This window comes from Silurus meridionalis, chromosome 2 (assembly GCF_014805685.1).
Source record: "Silurus meridionalis isolate SWU-2019-XX chromosome 2, ASM1480568v1, whole genome shotgun sequence".
Lineage (NCBI taxonomy): Eukaryota > Metazoa > Chordata > Actinopteri > Siluriformes > Siluridae > Silurus > Silurus meridionalis.
In genome coordinates, this window is record NC_060885.1 from 20,083,145 (window position 1) to 20,109,242 (window position 26,098).

The 26,098-nt window shown below is 38.3% G+C and overlaps 1 protein-coding gene across 5 annotated transcripts in view; it reads right to left on the reverse strand.

The window, feature by feature from the left end:
- Positions 1-26,098, reverse strand: part of march8 (membrane-associated ring finger (C3HC4) 8) — a 70,508-nt gene that overhangs the window by 39,416 nt on the left and 4,994 nt on the right. For all 5 annotated transcript variants that reach the window (XM_046867667.1, XM_046867649.1, XM_046867657.1 and 2 more), the window contains exon 2: positions 16,480-16,666. In XM_046867667.1, the coding sequence (XP_046723623.1) occupies positions 16,480-16,584 (105 nt within the window). In that variant the 5' untranslated portion in view covers positions 16,585-16,666. The remainder of the gene's footprint in view (positions 1-16,479; positions 16,667-26,098) is intronic.

Sequence of the window (26,098 nt, forward strand, 5' to 3'; positions counted from 1 at the left end):
CAACACATGCGAGATAAAGTGCACCTTTGAGAACAATGCGATGAGTGTATGTGCTTGGTATGCAACTGATTCACCGTTTCAGAATATATTAACTGGTCTGTGTTTGATTACAGCTCAAAGAAGCCATCTGTGATGCTGTGTTTTCTTCCCTTTTTGTTTTGATGAGGCAATCTCAATAACTCATTCACATTTAAATAGCATTAAATAACAATCATGTGAATTTTTCTAGCTTTTTGCTTTCCTGCATTTCACCTCTTAACTCAAAGTCCACATGGTTCTAACTCATCAGGAGGTCCAAATGACCCCCACTAACTGTTCTCTCTGACAGACTTTTTCTCATTAATATCGAATTGCTGCCATTTCCAAACAGCTGTCCTGGTTTGTCTGGTTTGGGTGCCACTGCAGTCTCAAAGGCACATGATACATGCCGGACATGAAAGAATGACTGTCAGGGACAGAAACATGGGACAGAAAGGACATTCTTTTCCACTTGATAGCTCTGTTCTATAAGAGGCCATGTAACTTTCATGAGTAAGTAAAGACATCACACATTTGACTTGCTTCCCGTTCTAATTACTAATCCTATTTACATGCACAGAAGGTACTCTGGCTACACATGACAGCAGTTTTGATAAAATTGTATTGCACATTACTGTCACTGAGAAGAGAATAAGCTCCGACAAGAATCTGATGACTGACACAGAAACCTGTTAAAAGCTAAAAATGTACTTTTAGGGCTCAAAAGACAACAAAATAAATAACTGCTTTTTAGCATTTGTCTATTGTCTGTGACCATCTCAGAGGGAATAATTCCTTAATATGTAACTGCCATTGTCCCATTTCACTCTACATTGCTTTTGAAGCTCTTTTTGCTCGCTATTTGTTCAAGCAGTAGATGACCAAATTAAAAGGGAAACCAAAAATCTAGTGTAACAGCTGCTGCCTACTCAATAGTTTCAGAGCTCATGACCAAAAAAGAAAATCAGGATTAAAAAAGCTTCTTCTGTCCCTGTATTGTACGTTCCCAGAACTAGTGTCGAAACATGATACACCACTGCTTCTCCTCCATCTCTGATCTGCTCTCCCTGGTTTACCACTTCAACTTTATTTATTCCAGTCAGATTATCAAACCTTTCAGACAGGGCCACGCTTTTGCCCCAAAGCAAGGACTGAAATTGTTCTAAAGTGCACTGTCTGCAAATTCACAAATGAAGTAGGGAACTGAAAGAGCTACAGGGCTTGGGCTTAATGGTTTAAATAAAGCCAGTGATCAGTACCTTTCATTTCCTCTGTAGAAGCATGCATCTCTGCAGAAGGAACAGGTACTTAAAGAATTTTCATATCCTATACAGTAAGTAACTGTGTATAGCAATCTACCTGGTTTTACTCAGGTAAACACACTTTTACTGGAGGGTGAAATTTGGTGGCAAACTAGAGTGCCATTAAATGCTAAGAATGCTCTGCTTTGACTGAATTCACTAAAAAGATGCAATAATTATAATAAGATTAAGTAACATTAATTTGACAAGAATATTGTCAAGGAACATTAAGCATACCTTAATGTTCCTTGAAAATAGTTTTGTCAAATACATATAAAACTCCAACTATGAATGCACTGTTTATGCAGAAAAAACTAAAAATGTTGCCAATGCCAAGGATCCTTTGACTGATGATGACTGAGATATGAATAATTTTCATGGTCATTAGCAGCAAAATTACCTAAATTGGACAGATGGAAGGAAAGGAATGAAATTGTTAAAAATAAATTGAATAAGTACCTGAGAGTGACCATTAGAAGCTAGTTGTATTGTCAGGTTCCTTTGTTGGTTTGGCTCAAACATTATTTTACAGGCTTTAAATATTTGTATGTGTTTCTGAGCACACAAGAACAACTTTTACATCTGATGGTACAATATACACAGTATATCGCTCAGCAGCTCCGTGATGCCTGCTGGAAGTGGCTGCTGGACGAAGACCGGAGTGTCGACGAAATCCTTGATGTCGTCGTGCTGGAGCAGTTCGTCAGACGGTGGAGTGGGTCCAGTGCCAGTGCCATTGAAGACCACTGGTTGCATACCCAGGGGCCGGCGAACGCTCGGATCCCACCTCTACCTCTCTCTTGCTTTCTTCCCGTTCTTTCATACTCTCCTTCCACTCCCCTCCCTTGGAAACGGGGCTGATCCCCTGAAACCTGTCGCTCGTCATCAGGCACCTCCTCTTCCCTCTCCTACGTTTTATCTTCCTGTATCTGTGTCTTCTGTCCAGCAGGTGGGTGACTCAGACCACACAGGTGCAAGGGGTAAGCCTAGGCTGGCCTGCTAGCGTTGCAGGGAGCCGGAGCATCTCCTGGATCAATAGAGTTAGGGGTGATGGTCTGGATCCCCAGGGTGCCACAGGCTGCCACCAATCAAGCTGGAGCGTACCGCATACCAGTAAGTATCCAATGGGATAAACACCAGGCGTTGGTGGATACCGGCTGTGGCCAGAAAGCTTAGTTCGGTGCAAGGCTTTGAATACTGCACGCTGGGTGAAGGTAAAGTGAAGGTGATGTGTGTAGATAGTGTACGGCATGCCCAAAAGCGCCTTTGCGCACATTACCCCTAATCGAGGTGGAATTGACCTCGTCGGGACATTACAGCAGAGTGCATGAGGGCATCGCTTTGTATTAGTTTTGGTGGACCACGCAACGCAACACCCGGAAGCATGGAAATTGGATTGGGGATATAATCGGTCTGTACTAGCGTCTATCATCCTCAGACCGACAGCTTAGTGGAGCGATTTAATCAAACCCTCAAAAATATGATTCAGAACTTTGTTAATGGAGATGGCTTAAACCCCTATTATTCGCAGTACGAGAGGTCTCGCAAGCCTCCACGGGGTTTTCCCTCTTTGAGTTATTATACGACCGTTAGCTCAGAGAAGTGCTCGATGTCATTCGTGAAAACTTCACCTAGTAAAAATGAAATTCAATACGCCCTTGACCTGAGAGCAAAACTTCACACCTTGGGCCAACTAACTCTAAGGGGAAATTGCTACAGACTCAAGAGTGTCCCATGTCGAACTGTAAACTACACGCGGAGCGGCAAGGACCTTTTGAGGTTACACAAAGGCCTTCTAGTGGGCGGTCCTTATCCTCCCTACCCCTTATCCGATACTCCAATCTGTTGGGATGGGCCTTCACTCTCTGTTCGGACCACACCCGCCCAGTGGTTCTATCGCATGAAAGATACCAACGTGCGGATCACTTGCTAGTATCTAGCACTTCAGCCATTTAAATTCAAGGTGGTCCACAGACCGTTATAGTTTATATAAGTTATAAACATAAATGGTAGAAGTCATTAAAGAATGTAAAGTACAGCAAATTCTGGAAAAAAAAAGAAGAAGAAAAAAAGATTTGGATCTGGGTTTCATCATTAACACCTTAAACTATCTGACCATATGTACTTGCAACATTTCAGGAATAACTGTGAAACATAACACATGAAACATTGTGCTGATATAAAGGACACTTTTTCTCTTTTTCCACTGTGTCCTAAAGTTAAGGTTAAATGTAACTTTGCTGTAGTTTTGCCATCATGTTTGTACACCACACAGTCTTACTTATGCTGTGCTTTTTATTTAAAACAAGAGCATTAGCAAATTAACCCAAATAAACCACTTCCACTGGAATTTCTTTCATTCTAAAATGCATTAATTTGCAGGCATGTGTTCACAGAGTGAATATAATTTAGGTTAAATGTCTGTGTACTTACATTTTTGTTGTCTACTTCAGAATAACTTAAACCTATTGCATATAATTAAAAGCTGACATTTGTTCACTCTAGTGCTTTGTTCTTGCATTAAGCCCTGTCTTATAGAGCATGTGGAAATTCATTTATGATTCAAATCTGAAAAATGTACAACACTGCACATGTTCCACTCCACTGAGCTGAACACTGAATACTATTCCATCATTACTATAGAAAATCAACAACATTTTTGCCCATGGGGTAAATTACATGGTACATGTTCTGTTTTTATTTATTATAATTTGCATAAATTGTGAGCGTTTTTCACAAAAAGCCCTCCAAAGCATGGCAACCAGTTTTAGGATAAACAGTAAGTAAAACAATGGGTGTTTTTTTAATACAGCATGAACAGGTATTTAAAATGCCAATGAGTAGTAAATGGTGCCTGTGGGAAATTCAATCAGTTAATGAATTCAATCAGGACAATAGGTAAATGATTGGATTATTTATTGAATAATAAATACTGTGGAAATATCTTGTTGAAATGACCAAAAACAAATATCCACAGTAACATTTGAACAGATTAGATTAGGTTAAACTTTGTCATTGTGCAGGGTGCAATGAAATGGTCCAATGAAATGCAAATAGCATGTAACCAAAAATTCAAATGGCAATATTTGTATGAATACACATGCATACATATAATATGATGCTTTAGAAAAGGTGGGAGTATGAGGTAGTGAGTAGAGTCCTGCTCAGAGAAACTATAAAAGTGCATTGTACAAAAAAGTTATATGCGTATGTCTGGTGGCCATCAGATGTCTATACAGAGATCACAATGTAATTAGACAATAGTAAACATGGAAATTTAGCGCTCTTTGATCGCCTATAATTCTCAATCCCCGTCTCATTCTCTCAGCTCTGATCCTGGCATTTACAATAATACTACAACAACATTTGGTTGCATCCACATTCCTTTTGACTTCCAAGCAGATTGCCTTCTGTTCAACATCTAACTACACTACATTTCTTATGTGGAATCCTTAATATATATGCAATGCTGAACATTACATTACAAGAGTGCTTTGTCCAAACAATTTACTCAACACAAACCAGACACTTTCTCCTGCTCTTTCGTTTTGATGATAGTCTTCATCATTTGAAAACTGTCTATAGAGAGCACTTCAGAGTCTGCTTTACTTTGCACACACAAACAAGATGCTCCTCCATGCATAGCATTTTAAGCTTCCTACATATTCTAAGGGTTATGCATGTAGACACACATTTTTCAATTTGGAATAAAATTTTTTTAACTGGGTTTGAATCCACGGATGAATATTGCAAAATGCTAATTATGTATTTCTTCAAATGCATCTTTGCAGACAGAGGCAAGGTTTCTTACAAAAACTCACAAGCCACAAAACCAAACCAAAGCATCAATAATCCACCATTTGTATGTTACAGCGGGTATCAGGTGCTTTTTTGTTTCATACCGTTCTTTTTTTATCTAATAACATGCTAATAGCGTCCATGCCCAAAAAGTTTAATATTGGTCTCATCTGACCATAAAATACAATAACTTTCTTTCGGCTTCTCCCATTAGGGGTCGCCACAGCGGATCATCCGCATGTTTGATTTGGCACATGTTTTTACGCTGGATGCCCTTCCTAACGCAACCCTCCCCATTTATCCAGGCTTGGGACCGGCACTGAGAGTGGCTGGGGTTGGTTCCCTGGCCGGGGATCGAACCCGGGCCGCAGCGGTGAGAGCGCTGCATCCTAAAACACAATGCCAATTATAATTCTAATGACACTTCTAATGCTGCATTTTCTGATATGCTTCCTCTAGCAACAATTTCAAACAGCTTTTTATTATGAAAAGTATTTAATAGTTGCTTTTGAAACTTCCATCATAAGAGTCAATTCAACTGTTCAATTCAAAAACTGTGATCTTTTCCCCCTTCACTGTCTTTACTGTGTGTGGGCACAGTGTGCTCCAGTTCCTGGCAAATATCCAGCTGTTTTACTTTATGCAAATGGAATGGCTCATTTATTTTTATATGATTAATGATCTCAAAAGTATGTGGACACCTGACCATTAACTACATATCCTCCCCAAAGTGTTGCCAAGCATACAATTGTAAAGAATGTCTTTGTATGCTGTAGCATTACAATTTAACTTTACCGCTACTAAACAGCGGAAACCTTTACCAGCAAAATAATGCGCCTGTGCACAAAAGCAAGATCCATGAAGACATCGTTTGTCAAGGGTGGCAGAACCCGAATGGCCTGCACAGAGCCCAGATTTAAACTGGAAGCCCCTGGCCTCTTCATCTGACATGAGTGACTGACCTCATAAATGCCCTTGTGGCTGAATGAGCACATCCCCACAGTCACACTCCAAAATCTAGTGGAACATATTCAAAGAAGAATGGAGGTTATTATAACAGCAAATGGGGGTTGTGATATCTGGAATGGTTTGTTCAACAAGCATATGCGTTTGATAACTCAGGTGTCCACAATGTATACATACCTCAGGGAAACATGATAAGGTTTAATTGCAAACAGAGCAAATACAAAAATAGTAATAGATAGACAGTATGTATAAGTTTGTTTTAAAAATCTTCTTAAGGTTTACATTTTCAGGCTATATACAGTACTGGTCAAACATTTGGACACACCTACAGCTTCAGTGGTTCTTCTTAATGTTTATTATTTTTAACATTGTACATTTATACTGAATCCATCCAAACTATAAAAGAACACAATTATTTAGTAAACAAAAAGGTATTAAACAACCCAGAATATGTTTTATATTTTAGATTGTCTGAAGTAGCTCCAACTAGCTTTGATGACAACTTTGATGACATAACCTAGAGGTGTGCTTGGGGTCATTGTCTGCGACTAAGCGCAAACCAGATGGGATGGCATGTTGCTGCAAAATGCTATTGTAGCCATGGTGGAACAGTCTACTCACCCTCTCAATGTCTTTGTATGACAGGGGGGTTAGAACCAAAAATCTCAACTTTGAACCTCAGACCAAAGAATCCCCTTTTCACGGATTTTGTGTTTTTTGTTGTACATCTGAAGTAATGGTTTCCTTGCCGCAATTCGACCATGAAGGCCTGACTCTCGCTGTCATCTCTGAACACTTGATGTTGAAATATGTCTGCCACTTGAACTCTGAAAAGCATTTATGTAAATCGCAGATTTCTGAGGTTGGTAATTCTAATAACCTTATTCTCTGCAGCAGAGGTAGCTCTTTGTTTTCCGTTCCTGTTATAGTCCTCATGAGAGCATTTCTCCTGATAGTGTTTTTTCATGACTGCACTTGGGGATGGGGATGCATTTAAAGTTCTTGATATTGTTCAGATTGACAGACCTTTATTTCTTAAAGTAATGGCGGCTTGTTGTGGTTTTTGCCATAATATAGATTTGTACAGTAGTTGTAGTAGTGGTCTAAAGTACATTAAAAAGGTAATAAAAAAAAGAAGAAGAAAGACTGTGTAGTAAAAAAAACAACAAAACAAAAACATTTCAAGTGACTACCTTATGAATCTGATGAGAGAATGCCATGAGTGTGCAAACCTGTCATCAAAGCTTCACTTTGGACAATCTAAAATGTAAAAATATACTGTGTTGTTTAACACTTTTTGTATACATGTTCTTTCATAGTTTGGATGTCTTCAGTATTATATAGCCAAACTTGTGACTGATACTGTCTATTAAAAAAAATTACTCAAATAGCAATGAAAATAGTCTTATTTTATGTACAATTGAGGGCATTGTCTGCTTTATTATTTAATACTTATTTTTATGAAAAGTGCCAACAATTCTGAAGGACACTGTCTATTTGAACAGTTGAAAAATAATACCGGAATACTGAAAAAAGAATTCTTCTGAGTCAGGATGTTTTGGTGTATTCTGTCACTTTGCAGACATCCCAAAAAAACAGTGATGCAATCACAGCTCTTTGGTACTGCTGTTTGAATATGGTGATTGCACAGGCCAGTTACACAGTGTGGAGAATTCCCAGATGATATAACAAGTTAGTGAAAGAGTAACTCATTGGATAAGTTGTTGGACATCTGATTGGAAGGTCATGGGTTTAAAATCCCTTGAGCAAGTCCCTTAAACCTTAATTCTTCTTCTTCTTTCGGCTTCTCCCATTAGGGCTCGCCACAGCGAATCATCCGTCTCCATACCCCCCTGTCCTTTTACATCTGCCTCTTTCAAACCAACTACCTGCATGTCTTCCCTCACCACATCCATAAACCTCCCCCTTGGTCTTTCTCTTTTCCTCCTTCCTGGTGGCTCCATCCTCATCATTCTCCTACCAATATACCCCATGTCCCTCCTCTGCACATGTCCAAACCATCTCAATTTCACCTCCATAACCTCCTACATTTGCTGTCTCTCTAATAAACTAATTTCTAATCCTGTCCATCCTCGTCACTCCCAACGAAACCTCAACATCTTCAGCTCTAATTGCTCAGCTATATAACTGAACTATGAAGCTTTACAGTGACAAAGCAGTTAAAACAAATGTATAAGTTTGTTCCTTATAATTCTAAGTTTGTCTCTAATGAGCATGCCAGTGCTGACTGTAACAAGAAAAAACTCCCTGAGATGGCATGAGGAAGAAACCTTGAAAGGAACCAGATTTAAAAGAAAACCAGTCCTCATCTGGGTGTACTGAATGTCCTTTCATTATAGTTTAATAATTGCTAATGTAATGGTAAGTGTGTTTCTGAGCCATTGTAGTAAACATTTGATATCAATTACAGTCCAAGTCCATCCTCAAAGTTCTTGGGATGTTCAGTAATTTCAAGGATGTTTAGGCTGTTGATGTGAAACCATCCCCAACTGCACAGAGTGGTCTCCAATCGAAGAGAATCAGGTTGGTATCATCCAAAATCCATCTGTAGCCTAAACCTTTGTTTTTTAATGAAACATTAACAAATAAATAAAACCACTTTTTCCATATGGAGTTTGTAGAGGAGACTGATATTATATGATCTCTCTGTTTCAGAAAGAGCCCTGAAAACCAACAACTGACAAAAAAGCCAAGCAGATTTTGTTCCACTTGCTCTCTGTATGAATGTCTTTGACTAAAGCAGGTCTTTTGTAACCAACAGCACAGCCTTTGAGAACACACACTGCAGTCTGATTTAACCATCAGGGGTTTGATGAGCCAAGACCTCCACATATGGCTGTCAGCTATTTGAGAAAAACAGTCGTATCACACCTATCAGGGAAGAAGGAAAAAAAATCCTGACTACACTGTGTCCTTCATCAGCATATACTGAATACAAACATAGCTTGAAAAAATGCAGGTGTACCTTCTAATACGTTGATGACGACGATGATGATTTCTCTGCCAAGGACACATGCCTTAGGAACAGACATGCAATTGGGCAGTGATTAAAAGAATACTTCAGCCAAAATGGCTCTAACAGCAAATTGCGATAATGAGAATGGCATTAGGAAAATGATTTTGTATTCAAGGCACCTTCTAAGAATCCATGTATTTTTTAGTGATTATACACTTTATATAGCCACAGCCTGGAAGGGCAGTTTGTCCTTCTGTGACTGAGGACCCATTATTATAAGCTGAATTCCATTATAGAATATTATAGTAAATTACAAATATAGATAATTATAGTATTTTTAGTTGAGCCTGTCTTTTAGTTCATGTTCAAGTTAATTAAAGTGGTCTCTGTTTTCTTAGCAAGCTGAATTACTTGAACTGTCATGCTCACACCAGTATAGCACAGCAACGAGTATATTCAGATTTTATGACAGCTCTAAAATACACTTGAGAAAAAACTCTCGCATACACACACCAACTGCCAATGCTCAAAAGTAGATGTGTGCATTGGACCTGGGATTTGCATGTGATTCCACCAAAAAACGAAACAAAACAAACAAATACACCCCCCACCCCCTGTATAAAGATTAAGAAATGAAAAAAAAAAAAAAGACCTAAAAAGCTCCTCTGCCTTTTTAAGACTTTGAAATGCTGCATCCGATTTCCATCCAAGTGAATCATCTGGGTCGTGGGAGTCTGCAGAGCATAATCAACAAGTCACCAATAATTAGACACTGTGCAAAAGACAGCTATAAATCCAGTGAGGCTGAGTAAGAAGGAGAAGCCCACCTAAAAGCCTGGAGACAGTCCCAAGCTTCTGTATGAGGATCTTTCAGATGAGAGGAGGCGGCTTATATCTTATCTCCATATTCTCAGCTCTGCCAGGGAAGACGATGGCAGCGCTGCCTGGCTTCTGGCCCAATTTTCCCTTGTAAAAGCTTTAAACAAGAAAAGCTGGCATACACAGACAGGAAATGATGCCACCAGCGCTAATTGGGACTTCTTTGGGTCAACCCCTTGGGCCTCATAATTACTCCATAAGCAAAAATGGCACCAAATGGCAAAATGTTTTAGCCTCGTTATTTGACCGTGAAAAAAGTCTTTAATGGTTACCACTGTTAGCACGTCCATCTGGTGCAGGAGTGACTGACAGAAAAGGAGAAAGAGATGCACTGAAGCATTACGCCTATAGACTGATAGACAGCTTATACTAGCTGAACTGACAACAATATTGGCATTTTCACAGCTCAGTTCTTGAGAATGACTGATCCAGTAAACAGGGCTAAATGGATATATGGCTTCTTTCTCAGCATCTGGCTAACTGACCGTCTCACTGACCCTTGGTGTTTGTAATTGTAATAACAGGCTGAGATTTCACAGTAATCAACTTCACTTCAGCACAGCAACACTTACATGGCACAAAGATCCTACTTCATTGGGCTTGTACGAGTGTTGTTTTACCGCATATAATAATCTATTTTACCTCTCATTCTGGTTAAATAAATTCTCATTTCAAAACACTGAAAAACACCTACCTAATTAACACAAAATGAACTCATTAATGCAAGGCCAGTGTAATAAAATTTAAATGCAACAACATGTATTTAAAGCTATTTCCTTGCCGCTTGTTCTGCCTGGAGGCTTGGAGCATTGTGTCCGCCACTCCAAATTTAATTATGTTTTTCAATACTTCAGCTCTCGAGTGGCCATGTCAGATCTATCGAGAGCTTCAGGGAATCTCTTGTCTGACTCCTCATAAGTACACTTTGCAAAGGTGTATTAGGGGAAGCTGATCTGGCACCATGAAAAGCTATGGAAAATCATTGCCATTGACCTTGAATGCCACTCGTTTGAATGACACGTTGGGTCAATATTATTCATTATACAAAATGGCCAGTGGTGTGCAAATCCAGTCTTTGGACATTTAACACATATGATTCACCAAACATGCTCAACTGGGGATCCAAAATCATTGCAGTCTGCCATGCTGGAGATAAGTGTTAAATCTTTCTACCATAATTACTGACAGTAAACATTTTGGTCAAATATGTGTCAAAGGAGTCTCAGACACTCTCTGACATCTTTTATTAACTTCTCTGGCCACAAGATTTAGGTAAATTATTCGTCATGGATCGCTTTTTTTGCTAAAGATGATGGTTACTGGCTATGTTATATATACAAAGGTTTGTAGACACCTGACCATATGATTCTTATGTGCTTTTTTAATATTAGATTCAACATTTAGTTTCCATTTCCTGTTATAATCTCCATTCTTCTGAGAAGATTCCAAAGTGTGATTGTGGATTGTGTGCTCATTCAGCCTCAAGGGCTGTAGTACTAATTTAGGGTAAGGAGGCCTGGGGGCAGTCAGTGCTCCAATTGATCCCAAAGGTGTTAATAGGGTTGAGCTCAGAGCTCTATAGCAGACTACTCAGGATCTTCCACTCTAACCCATGTAAACCATATCTTCATTAACTGATGTTTGAACAGATTTGGATCTCCAGGTTCAAGTGAATGGAGAATTTGATGCGACCGCATAAAAAGAAATCCTATACAATTATGTGCCTCCAACAGTTTGGGGAGGAGCCAAAATGGCTAGAAAAGACAGTTGTCCCAATACTTTTGTCCAAATAGTTTATGTACATTAATGAGCTCTACCAGATGCTTTAGCAAATACTACAAGTGTAAGGGTTTGTATTGACAGAAAAAATACCTTTTATTGGGGAATTTATTTACACTTTATTTATTAATATTTCGCAAATATTGCAGGTTATAAACTGGCAGATTTTAAATCTTGGCAATCCCCTGTGCACATTAAACTCAAACATGCTAAAAACTTTCCGCTACAGAACACACTGGCAGAGTTTCAAGACATACAATAAAGTAGGGCCTGAGGCTGAGACCCTGAGGGAGACTTACAGCAGCATGTGTGACAACTGTCCATGCGCTGTAGCTACTGATGGATATGATGGATCCATGTGATGGATATGTAAAAACTGAGACGAACTGCTGTAACTGCTCAATATTTAGTAATCTTATTCTGTCGAGCATACTGAAGACGGAGCCACATGTTGAAAAGCAAAATGGGGGTGGCAGGGGGATGAGGGAATGGGTAAAAGCTGCTTTTATGATTAAGGATGTCCACAGTGAAAGAAAATGTGCATCAGGAATAACCAGACTGTCTGTAGTCCAGATACCAAGAATATTTTCATCATCTCTGTAAAAGCAGCCTTTTTTTCCGCGAAACATTAGTGTGAAGGACACCTGAATATTTTCCTGTAGAGTTCGCTGCAAGGCACTGCAGATGACAGTGTCTTCAGTTTAAACCAAAGTGTAAAACTAGTCTAAAAAAAATAAATTGTCATGCTTGCAGTGTATGCAAATAAAGGGTTGAGATTTGTATATTTACTTATAAACAGTGATAAGCACATATTTTGAGCTCTGCAGATAGCACTTCTAATGTCAAATATTGACTAACAGAAGTTGCTATGACTCAACTCCAAAAATCAAACAGCCCCTTGCCTCTTTCGGAGAGATTAGAGTGTTGACGAAGCTCAGAAGGACCCAAATGAGATAGTGCAGGCATTAAACCCCTGCCACTGCACAGTAAATACCCTCAAGCAGCCTGATGGCTTCACTTTTTTTATTTGCAGCGCTGCAAGGCTGATGAGCATTATTAGCATAGCAAACCGTTTAAAAAAACCCCAAAGCAATGCACAATCTGGTAAGAGAGATATTTGGACATAAAATGATTTAACCAATGTTTGCTGCTACAAATAAAAAAAAAACAAAGAATCTTGAAATTGTACATATTTTTAACACAACAATTACAAGAAGCAGACATCTGGGGTCAAACAGTCAGTTCTTCTTTTCCAGATAAAAAATTATTACTACTAAAAATGTGGCAGTATTGCACAAAGTTTACAATAAATGTCATTTTAATAAAGCCTACAGAAATAGATGGTAGGTGTTATTTGGCTTTAAAATGAGCCAAAAGTGACAAATTCTTATTTGTCAAATTGTTTTGTGTCGTCTGGGGTATTTCTACTGCAACAGTGTACAAGGGTATACAGCATTATATGAAGGAATGCATGAATGCATACATTCAATAATTAAATACAGGTATTTAATTATAAATAATCTTTTTTCCATTTCAAGGCAAAATAAGATCAGTTGAAAAAGCAATTTTGCTCAATGTTTTTTAATAATGCAGTTCACACCTACAATGCAAAAAAACATTCAAAGAGAACCTGTAAAAAGGTATCCATTCACATACACCTTATCAAGAGAATACATACATGTAATTCATTCTAACGTGTTTACTTCAGCTGTAAATTTGCCTGCAGTCTCCCTGAGTTCAAAAGATATAAATAAGCTACATTACAATAGAAAGAAAGCTGTACAGAATATCAGAAGGGCAGTGACTCGGCTATAGCCTGATATTCATTACAACAGCAAGATTGCCAGTGTGATATTATTATTATTATATATATATTTTTTTTAGAACTGTTGTATAAAAGCAATGTCCCAATATACTAGCTAACATTTCAGACACAATATGGCGGAATATTTCGTTTATTTTTTGATCCGTTAAAAGAAATAGTTCCCAAAGAAAAGAAGCCACAGCTAGGTAGAACACTGCATGTTGTCATGCCAATGCACAGACCGACTGACAGTCCATACTAAGTGTAGTAATGGTTTTAATGGTTTTAACTATCGCTAGAATGGAATAATGCAGTGAACACAAACAAGCAGAGGGATGCAAAGTGTGAGATGTGAAATACCAGTCCAATTAAATGAGTGAACCAGAACTTTCTGTAGTAAAATAAACAATTTACATAATCAAAAAAAATTTATAATTGTTTTCAACAATATCTTGCATGTGGCCTCATTTATTCAATTATAACTTTCAAGATAATGTCTAATGTGTCAGGTTACACATTACACTATCTGGAATCATAATAAAGCAGTGCCTATATTTTAGAATGGACAGTATATTCACACAGCACAAGGGAAAGATGATGAACACAGACTTCCATCTTTTATGTGGATGGAAACATTGTGGCACATGTGGGATCACCCAAACAGCTCTATAAACCAGAGGGTGATTAAACTAGATTTTTTGAAGCTGTACAATCCTTCTTCAGCCCTCTTTTATAGTACTGCATCCAATCTACCTCAAGTACGCCATCGTTTCAGACCAATCAAGCCAGAATTGTCATCAGTCCATGCAGTAAGGGTGCAAAACTGCTTAACAATAAATTCACTGAGAAGTGTCATAAAAGACAACTAGTCAGCTCATTCATGATACAAAACCGTGATCCAGCCAAAATGCGACCAAAGAAATTGGAAGATTATTGCATGTCATTGGGCTTCTGCTTTTTCCAAAAGTATTCAAAAGAAGACTGAATCCAGTGTAAAGCGGATGGAGGAGTTGTGTGCAAGAGGCAAAACAGTTACATCCTTCACTCGTCAATGAATTACAGTTCATGCTAAAAGACCAATGAATACTTCAATCTCTGAAGTTCCCAAACAATGTAGGCGGAACATGAACGATATTAAAGGTCAGATACATCCCAAAACAAAGCCACAATGCAAAAAGAGACACGTCTGATAAGTTCCAATCATTATATTTATACTTATCACGACAGACTGAAGTAACTGTTAATCACAGCATCGGCAATGTGAATGCAGAGTCAAGGTTTATTCAAAATGCAGCACATTTCCCAGAGGTTTCATGGATTATGGTCATTATGGACAAAATACAAATTACTATGTTGCAATGAGTGATAACCGACATTCAGTCTCCGCTGTTTAAATTCCACCCTCGCTGTTAGAGTTTGAAAGTAAACGACGGCAAACGTGACAGGGCCTTGTCGAGTTTAACCAAGTTACATTTCCTTCACACAAGCTTCATCACACAAACAGAACGAGTGGCTACTCAAGAGCACCTGGGCCATCCAGCCTGCAGCACTCGAGCTTCGAGTTCTATTGTGTGTGAGTAATAGTGGCACTGCTTGGGCAGCATGTTGTCTTAGCATGTCTTTTGTGTTTGGCCACTTGGGCAAAAGCATGTGGGTTTCTTGTCAAAACCCAGAGTGCAGCTAAGTGCACAGAGAAAACCACTGTGGTCAATGTGGCAAGAGTTTAATCATCTGAACTCAAAATCAAGCATTAGAGCTGCAATTGAAATAAATACTATAGAGAAACAAATATGCATGAGAATTATATGCATCGTTTATCAAACGGGCACACGCTGTAACTAAATATTGTCCCTATTTTGGTTTCAATGCAGTTACTGAATATTTGATAGTAGTTACTGAATTATAAATAGCAAATTAATAAGCTACTGTAGGTCTTTATGTGGTTCAGTTAGAAGCAGTGCTCTCTCTCTCGCAAAGGATCTGTAGAAATTAATGTGACATTTTTTGGCTTAGGCTACTGACAACACTCATTACTGTCCTCCTTCAATCACCTTTGTCAATCCCTAAGTCTAGAGCAAAAGGCAAGTTTTCACTCCTCCAACCTAGGGGAGTTTTTTCGGGAGGGTGGTGATGGTATATATTAAGCCTGAACACAATGGCTGCCCCATGCAGTGGTGAGTCTGTAAAATAAACCTGTACTCCAACATAAAAAAAATAAATCCCCAGCACACCACATATCAGTCCTTCAAAGTGTGACGAGGTGCCTGCCTGTGGTTCAGACTGAGTCTGAAGAGCATCTGGCACAAAGGCCTGCCATGGCCTTATCTGTAATTACTCTGTCCAGATGAGCCAAGTGAACAACACAGCAGGCCTAAAGCGCTAATGATGCAGTAGAAGCCTTTCAGTCTCCAGTAGGCACTAACCACTGAATAAGCCACTTTTCATCTAAGAGAGTCAGGAAGCTTTTGGTTCAGTGTGTCTTTGAACAGAAGTCAACATGGACCTTGTACTAGGAATATGTACTTTCCATGTTCTTTTTTTTTTTTTTTTTTTTTTTACTTCCTTCATACTCTTGCGTTTTGCTCAGTCATGCTGCTCTAGTTCTCTTACTGGAACCCAGCTGTCTCCACCCATTCCCCCCTTTTGCTATGGGTGGCTTCCTCTAGAGTACACACTTCCTTTAATGCAGCTCAAATCTGAAAGCAAGGAGATTCTGCCTTACAGAGCAGAACTACATAATTACTCCCAGATCTGTGATTTCACAAACAACAAAATGTAAACCTGCAACGGTGCAATAAACACCAGCATGAATCCTGACGGATAATGCAAAGGTGAGAATGAGTCTCAGAGGCCCTTCTGATTGTGGTCCCCCCCTCCCAAAACCTAGTGCAAAATAATATCTTGTGAATATTATTTGAAAGAAAAGGTCTGGACTCTATAGTGTATAAAAGACACACCTGTTTGTCCCGGTCCTTGTCCTTAGCCTTTCCGCAGCTGCCAGACCCCCTGGAGGAAGTGACATCCCGGGGAATGACAGAGATCTGATGCAGTGGCATGTTCATCCCAGCAGGCCAGTGTAGCTCTCACAAACACAGAAACCAGCCCACCAGCAGCAGCATGATGGATTAAACCATTAATCACAACCTGTAAGATGGGTGATAGGTAGGGAGTAAGAAAGAGAGAGAGAGAGAGAGAGAGAGAGAGAGAGAGAGAGAGAGAGAGAGATATGAAAATTGTGAAACAGGACAGGATAACTTAGTTTTTAAAAAGCTAACCTCAAAAAGCATTCACTGTAACAAATACATTAAATATTCCTCGTACGTCATCAGCGCATTGATTTATTAAGCGTTTAATTGGATCAATGCTTTGTGTCTGTTTTATTCAAAAATGTGTGTGTGACAACTGTAAATCAGCCAAAATAGTGACAATTTATAATGTGTCGTCATGGCAGACTCATAAAGCCCCCAATGCACTGACATACGCCCACACGCCCGCTTTCTTTTACAAATAATTAGGTGTTCATTTAAAGAGAAGTATTTGCTCATACTCTGCTGGGAAGTCAGAAATGTCCAGTTATTAATAGCCTGCATTTTCAGTTCTACACTTTTGGCTTTATGACTATCTGTTGCTGCCCTGACAACAATTAAATAGCTTCACCTCAGTGACTCAGTAACCTAACCAAATGGGCAAACTGCCCAACGCTTGACCCATCAGACAACAGAATACAGCAAAGAAATACTAAACCACATTAACCACATTCACCAGGAACAAAACAAAGCTAATTATCAGTGACATCATTTAAAAAATAAGCACCATTCACCCAGACTGTAGAGGAGTTCACTTTATGTGGTGATTATAATATAACAATGCTTTTACATTACAGAATATGTGAAAACTAACCTAATTTTCCCAAACTCCAACTGACAGAAAATGAAAAATCAAAATATATCTCATAATGTAACACCATTATAACTGAACATGCATCCGAAAAATAATGGAAAAACAAGATGAATTTATTCTGTTCCATCTGTCCTGCCAAAAGAAGGGTGATTCACTCAATCGGGCTTCAGTGGAACATCTGGACAGCGTATACAGGCAGGGCTCTCATGACAGTCCGGCATCAAATCAGTCACACATCCCCATAAGTTATCAATAAGACAAACCAATTCCATCAGAGCAAAACAGCATCTGGTATAAGAGCTAGATTCTGTGAAATGTTTATTGCTCACAAAAAAAAGAAGACAAAAATCAACATCTGCTAAAAACATGCTTGGTCCTGGTTAAAAATAAAAACCCTTTAGATTATGGATGCAGCAGATTTTAGCCTCACTGGTCAGTAAAGCTATCTTTTTTTCCTTTTATCTTAATAAAATATGTCTTTTCGTGCACTTGCGATCATTGAAATGTACATTTAGGACATTTGTTTACAGAAGTATGTATCAGGGCATAAACAGCCAAAGGACAAAAGTGGAGAGAGACTGAGCCCTCACCATAACCTTACTAGTGTTTAAACAAACCATTGTCTATAAACTCTAAATAACAACATGCAAGACAGAGCATGGCAATGTACGGAAACTGCTTGCCTGGATATTTGCACTGCCATGCTGTTGTACACTCTTGCCTTAAAATGTTGCCCTATTTTCTGACAAAGCTGCCAGGATTGAAAAAATTGCCATTGAGATTGACAATACAATATCAAGTCTAACAAAATGAGCTTGTATTATATATATACACTCCACTGTACTACAAAGATGTATAAGCTTGCCTAGCCATCCTGGCACAATACAAACATCAGGCATTCATCTGGTGGGGGAAAAAAAAATACTCCTTTATCTTAGTTTTCTTTTTTACTCGTAGTCATTAGTCTTGACGGTAAGTCCGAAAATATCCATTCACCATGCTGTAATTTCTCCTTTAACTCCACCACTGCAGAGTGCTACAGGTCGCTGAGGAAAACAGGATCTCTTATAAGCTCAACTCACTTATAAAACCAGCAAACTGAGAGCAGCAGTTTCTACCTTACCTGAGAGCCGCACAGTTTCTACCTTGCATCCCTCTATACAAACTTCAAATTAAGGCATGCACCATACATACCGCTATCAACGTGTGCGCAAAGAATAGTGAATTGCTAGCTGTAGCTTCAGTGTAAAAATAATATTTTTTACACTTATGAGGGAAAAATATACTTTTACATACATGAGTGACTGTCAAATATAAAATGAGCAACATGAGAAGTATTGTAGCACAATGAAAACTAGCAGTTGGGGCTTTTTAACACTTGCGCTAAAAGCTAGGTTTTGTTGACATTCATTTTGATGAACTGAGAATAGGAAGGACATAAATAAATGCAGCTGGGCACTATATCAGATTCCGGCTCTAAACTTAATCACCATTTTTCTCTTGAAAGTTTAGTTGAGGGTTTTTTTTTTCCCAGCAATGCTGAGTAAATTACTTTGCTACTTGAGAAGCCAGTGATTTACTGAGCTACTGCTCGACTGCATCGACAATGGCCTGAGGTTAATCACGCAACGGCTCCGTCATCTGCAGGTCTTTCAGCTTGCCATCTGAGAGAATAACATACACTCAGTCATATGGTAATGCAGTGAAATGGTGTGCAATAAAGCTATGTTTACATTACACGCTTCTTCTACAGAATTTAGACTTTTCTGTTCAGATCAGATGCAGCTTTATGGGTCACAATTGCAGCTGCAAGTAAAGAATGATTGTCTTTAAAGAGAATGCATTTTATGAGCACTGATTTCACGGGCAATTGTTTCACTACAATACACAGTTTTTATTGGGCTCCTTCCACTTTAGTTCGAATCGATTCCCCAAATATCAAGTAAATCTCCCAATTGTCTTCACTACAGTTGCGTTTCACCACTGTTGTCTTGCCGCACTGCTCTCACTCAAAAACGACATTATTGACCATTTCTATTCATGCCGCATTCCCACATATTCAATTTAGGCCCACGTACGAAAGTTTCTCCAGTCTGATTTAAAAAGTTTCAATGTTTGTGTCCACACGGTCCGGTCTTCATTAGATGCATGATACATAAACCTTAAGTAAAGCTAAACTGCAGAAAACTTATTAGATTGTTTATGTTTTTGGACCACCACTTATGACATATATTAGACAGCAAGTGTCTGTTAGACTTCAAGAACTTTCAGTCTTGAAACAATGAAAAAAAAATAGACAAGCATACAAGGTAGTAATAAAAAGTTTGAATAGGTTTGTGATGCCTGGATGACTGGGTAAAGGCATCCTAAAAACAGCAGGTTTTAGGGGCTTTGCTTGGAATGCAGTATTTGAAGAAGACATGTAGGTAGATGTTGTATGATGCCCTGGGCAATGTTCTGCTGCAAAACTTTGGGTCCTGCCATTCAATTGGATGTTACTTTCATACATAGAACCTACCTACATATTAGTGCAGACCAAGTACAGCCCTTTAGGGCAAACGATTTTACTTTGAGCAAAAGCTGACGAACTGTAAAAAATGTTTAGGGACCATATGAGGAACATTATGAAGAATTCAAGGTGTTGACATTAGCTCCAAATTCTCCAGATCTCAATCTGATCTCTGTGATGTGCTGGAAAAATAAGTCAGATCCATGCAGTACACAGGACTTCTAGGAACTTTTTTCATCTACACATGATCATTCAGAGGGGCAGATAGAAACTGCATTATTTATCTATACATGTCTATCTGGAAAGTTTTTGTGGGTTCGACCCTGAAAGTACAAGTTTTGCATGTAGTCCGATCAAATTTTTTAACATTAAATCAGATTCAATCTATATAAATACATCAAAATAAAAGTAACAATGAGCTGACATTTATAACTCATTCCAATCCAAGGTGCTGAGGTACACAGCCTAAACAAAAAAACAAAAAGGCAATTACAGTTCAATTACAGGCTGTACTGCACTGTTTATTATGGCTGCAATAAAATATTTTATTCAGTAACAAAAGAGGCGAGAAGGAAATAAAAAAACAATTAGGGCTGCTGCTATCAATTAATTTAGTAATCGAGTATTATTCAATTGATTAATTGAGAAATTGGATAAGATGCACTTTTTGCACAACTAATACACTAATAAGATGGAGAAAATAAGGCGGGTCTCTGAAAATGAACAAGTAATTTGTTTTTCTTTTTAGAAAAATGTTAATTTCTATTGCTGAAAATGCATACAAGAATATTGGTGAAAACTGAACCCATTTAGTGCATTTAATTGGCATATTACATTAAAATACAAATACAGTGACTCCAAAAATCCCTTCACAGTGCATAGAGTAGGTTTTAGGAAACTATGTTTAATAAAAACTCATAATTATTCTCACTCATGTATTTATTTATTAAATCTCGCACAGTATTGCGATGTGGTTTTCTTGCCTCCGGAAAAGCTGCTTGAAATTTTTCATGAACTAAATCCCTGTATTTATCGACCGGCTTTAAAAACATGCTCCAATACCTGCTTTATGCAGCCACTGCGGAGGGACTTATTGAACGCACTGTATATAAATTAAAATGTAAAAATCAATTGCAAATTATTTTTAAAAATGGTAACCACACTTTACAGTGTTTCCTTTATGTTTTAGTTTGATATGATCCCAAACTTTGGAAACTTTCTGGTGTTTTCTTTGGCCTTATTCTTCTCCTCGCCCTTCACTGTTTTCTTCCTGTTACTCTGTTTTTCATTCTACAGCGTCTTCTGTGTTACCTGTCCAGAGCGCTCCAGAGTTTAGCGGGTGGTGCGTCAGTAATAATGGTCCATGGGAAACTCAGTGCTTTGTTAAATGGACTACTAATCAAACTCCTCGAGTTATTTGAGGAATCATTTCAGCCCTAAAACCAATCATTATGATTTCGAAAGCACTACTAATCAAGCCGGGAAGATTTGCATATGCATACATGCTGTTCACACACACACACACACACACACACACACACACACACACACACACACACACACACACACACACACTGTGTACATACTGTATAAAACTATTAAATGTGCATTTTACATAGTATGCATTATTAGTCTAAACTTTCATAAAATCATTTTACACAATAGTGACACAATGCTATAGGATAGAACAAAAATGACAAAGTAATACTGATAAATCTTTACCACATCACACATTTCTGCATGTATCCTACTTTTATGCCTAAAAACACATCAACTTTTTTGTTTCAGGGTTTTTTTTTTTTTGTAAATTTGTGCACATAAAGCACTGTTTTGGGAAGTGGCAGCCCAGTGGTTGGACTACTAATCAGAGGTTTTATTCTTAACACCACCAAGCTGCTGCTGTTAGGCCTTGTAAGTCACTCTGGTTGAGGTTGTCTGCCAAATGTATCGCATTTAATATTGTTGTGTTTTCCTATGATCCCACTAAATTCATTTAATTTCAAATTCATCTAAATACCTGCAGCACGAAAACATGTCAAAGTACCAGTTCTGTAATGCTCTTATATATTTTTTTATTACGCAATAATCCTTCGTTAGGGTAGTGAAACAAACGCGGCACCTTAAGTCCTAAAATCTTTACAAGACAAAAATAATAAAATACACAAACAGACAAGCAGAGCGTTATCTTTCACAAATGGAGATTCTACAGTATAATTCCATTTGCCAAATAAAAAAAAAATAAAAACATTTAAATAAAACAGGATATTTTAGGAGTAGGAATTGATTGTAAGAATAATTTACAAAAATGAGACAATGAAACATAATTGTTAATCAAGTCCTGAATAGAGGGATCACAGCACACCACTTTAAGCACATGGTGGAAGTTGTGCTTTGCTTTAGGGATGATATAGTGTTCTCCTGACAAATCTCTTTCACAGGCTCAAACAAGCAAGCCACCTTACAACACATCTATAAAGCAAAGCAAATTTCATAAACATCTGCGCCCCACTGTAAGCTGGAAATGCTGAATCTGTATTGCTTCCTCACTCTGGTGAAGTAAGCAAAACTCAACGAAATGCCAGCAGCATGATCAGGGATGTTAATGTTAATAATGTGTATCCTAGATGTACTCATATTATTCCTTAAATGTGCAGACATTGGATCTTTCTGTGACCATGACCATGTTTTACTCATTTAAAAAAATTTGCTTGTTGCAATGATAATACTACCTACTTGTCATCGTCCACATCGGATTTACAGATATAATACCGAGGAAAAATGTCATTCTGAACTTCTTTAAAGAAAAATGCATTCCAATGCACTCTATTGCTGTTCAGATATGGCATTAAATTATCTCAGGCTGATCTATCAGTTAGTAGTATACATGAAAGTGCTTTGTTTTTGGGAAAGCTGAGTCTCTGGACATTCAGCAGAAAAGGCAAAATTCAGTCTTATTGATTTACCATTATGTACTAAAGTGAATGGCAGCAACAGCCAGGTTGCTATGCTACCAGGAAAATGATAAGTGGCATTTGCAGCAGTCACCCAACACGTTCTTCAGCATCTTTAACAGGAATCACAGTTTTGCCTGTGTGTAAACATGAACAAGGAATCTGTATTATCAGGCTTTCTCTAACCTCCCACCAGTCTGTGTGTGTGTGTGTCTGTGTGTGTGTGTGTGTTCGCACACATGGTGCCCTGTGATGGACTGGCAGCTAATCCAGGTCTCATTACTTACTCATTGTCAGTCTTCGCTGGATCGACATTCATGATGAACAGATCATACATTCACAAAATGCGTTATTATATCGCTTAGATCATTTTAGTAATTGATTATTCTAATACCACTGCACGAACAATGAGTGGACACTGCTGGTTGGCTGAGAACTGCAATGAAACAGTCTTTTCCTCGGAAATGTTTATCACAGGAGCACATTTCCGGTAATTCCCTAAACTATACTCGGAACAATTCTGGAGTAGTAATTCTGCTGTCACAAAATTCCAGACAGTTATCTGCTCTCATTTCAATTTATATTGCAGATTGTCAGACTCACTGTCTGTGAAAACCTATAAAATATCTTTAGAGCAGCCAACAGGAGATAAATTGAAAAACAAAAGAAAAAAAAACCCAATAACCAACTGATATGTGCCTATTTTTTCAATGGATTCTGCTCCTTACATAAATCAATTTGAAGTAAAAACTATGCCATTTTTCAGTCAATTGGAATATATGAACAACATCCCAGAAAGATAGAGAAGACAGGCCGAGTAGATAGAGCTAATGTGCATCCGTATATCCCTCATGGACACACGAGTGTCTCGGTGCTAGGAAGTGTTGCTGAGAGGTAGTTGGATTGTTACGGTGGAAAAAATAAGCTCTGTGTCAGGAAGGAAACGTGAGTATTCAGCTGAGCCCTGAACCCAATCCCTGACACCAAAAAGCTGCAGAAAGTGTCAAAACAGAAAGCCAAGTTAATAGAAGGCACCCACAGAGATGCAGCACTGCTTTAATGACATTTATTCAGACTTCACTGTGGATATAAATAACAACCAAATGACATCGCTGGCTTTTTAGAAGTGGGTTGCGTTGGGTTAAATCAAATGCATAGTAAAAAGGATTCCGAATAATTTTCCATGTGCACTGTGCTATATAGTGACTAACTTGAGATCCTTGAGCAATATACAAGTCTCAGTTATTACGCTGTCTAGTTGTTAATAACGTTGGCAGGTTGGAACATTTCCTTCTGTTCTGTTTAAGCTAAGATAAGAACATTTACACAAAAAGAAAAAAAAATTATCAGCATAAGCTATTATGCATGCCTGTATCGGTGTTTAAATAAATGACTGTCCAATTCTTCATAACAGCTTAGCCTCCTCTAAAGTGGAAATTTTCTGTCTCACCACTGCAATCACCATAATGTAAAAACAACTATAAGTGATAAGGCTCTGTGAGATCTCCCTTGATGGAAACGTAGTCAAATCTCTACGTAACGACACTGCGTTCATCTCCAATCATCCCTGTAAACTAAAAACCCTAACAGTTATATTAAAATATGACCTGCTCCATGTATTATGTCAATCTTTTTTAAACGTCGCCCCAAGATCAGTAGCAAAAGTGACTACTTATGAATAATTGCACATAATTGAAAAGACATTAAGCACACTCCCAAAACATTTACTTCCATCCAAAACTGCAGATCAAGTCTCATTACTGTAATGAATGAAAGGGAGCAAGAGCCAGGTAGCACTGGCTTCGTTCCCTACTCGTTTTCATTCATGGCATGCAAAATTACATGTATATAAAATGCTAATGGAATTCAACTGCACTATGGACTGAAGATATGACATCACCTCAGATAAGGCACAATCAATACCCATTAGTTATATAGTGCTTTGTTGAAAGGACTGGTGAATGTAGTATATAGAGCAGTGCATAAATTGTTTGTGTTTTGAGCAAGGCTACAATGCAAGACAGACAAAAAAAGGAAGTTCAAGAGCACAATATCAAATAAATCGCGAGAAATCTTAGTACGATTAAAATTATTATAGGGTTAAAAAGTCTTTTAGCCTAGTCTAGGTTGTGTCATATACTTCACCTTCTGGTGAGAGTGATGGCCTCGGCAGCACAGAGGAAGGGTTGCAAAAGATGTTACAGTGAATGCCAGCAGTGAATATTGGCTCAAAGCCCCAGTGTAAGCAATAACCTGAGCCCCTTTGAGTAGAATCATCAATCAGGACAAAGGATCGATTTCCTGTGGTGTCTCCCACGACCATCTGACCATTCACAGTCTCTAACCAGTTCATTTTCTAGTACAAAGTGGTTTAATGCCGAGAATGAATCATAACAATCAGTATAATCATAAATTTAATTTATTGCAGCGCCACTGATATGCTAGCAGTTTTTTCTAAGCCTACAGTGTAAATATTGATAACTGCACATTCCTGCCTAGAAGTAATTTAGAAGTGCCAAACAATGTAGAGCTATTAAATGACATGGAGGACAAAACAAGTAAACAGGAAGAAACCCAACATAAACACAAAGAACAAAAACGCTAAAAAAAAAGCTCAGAATGATCCAGAAAATGATGGAGCTGAGAGACATCAACAGTATTCATGCTTCTGGAGAATATCATTTTATATTTTTTTGTGGATCAGAGCTAAGCAGAACTGTAGTTCAAACTTGAGCTTGTCAGTTGTGGTCATCTAGTAGAGCAGTTTAGCTTTTATCTGTAATTTAGCACTTAAGCTGCCTGTAAATCTCTCTCATCCCTTTAAGTGCTCATGAAAATTCATCAAAAAAAAACAGCAAGGGTTGCCCCTCAGACATCTGCACTGTATCTTGTTATAGTGATGAGGAGTATGAGACATGCTGGAAGCCGTCTTCCTGCTATCTGTCCTCACCCTGACTAACCTGAATCAAAAGATGTTCTTAGGTTTACATATCACAATATGTTTACAACAGTTTTAGCCAGAAGTGCTAATATTACCACTTCTAACTACTCAACATGCAGATCTGAAATTCAGTCGAAATTCAGTATTGGATTCAGATCCGGTGACAGGAAAAGCCACTGAAGAACACTGATCTTCAAATCAATTCAATTTTGTAAAGCTGCTTTGGGACAATATCTATTATTAAAAGCTCTATACAAATGAAACTAAATTTATTT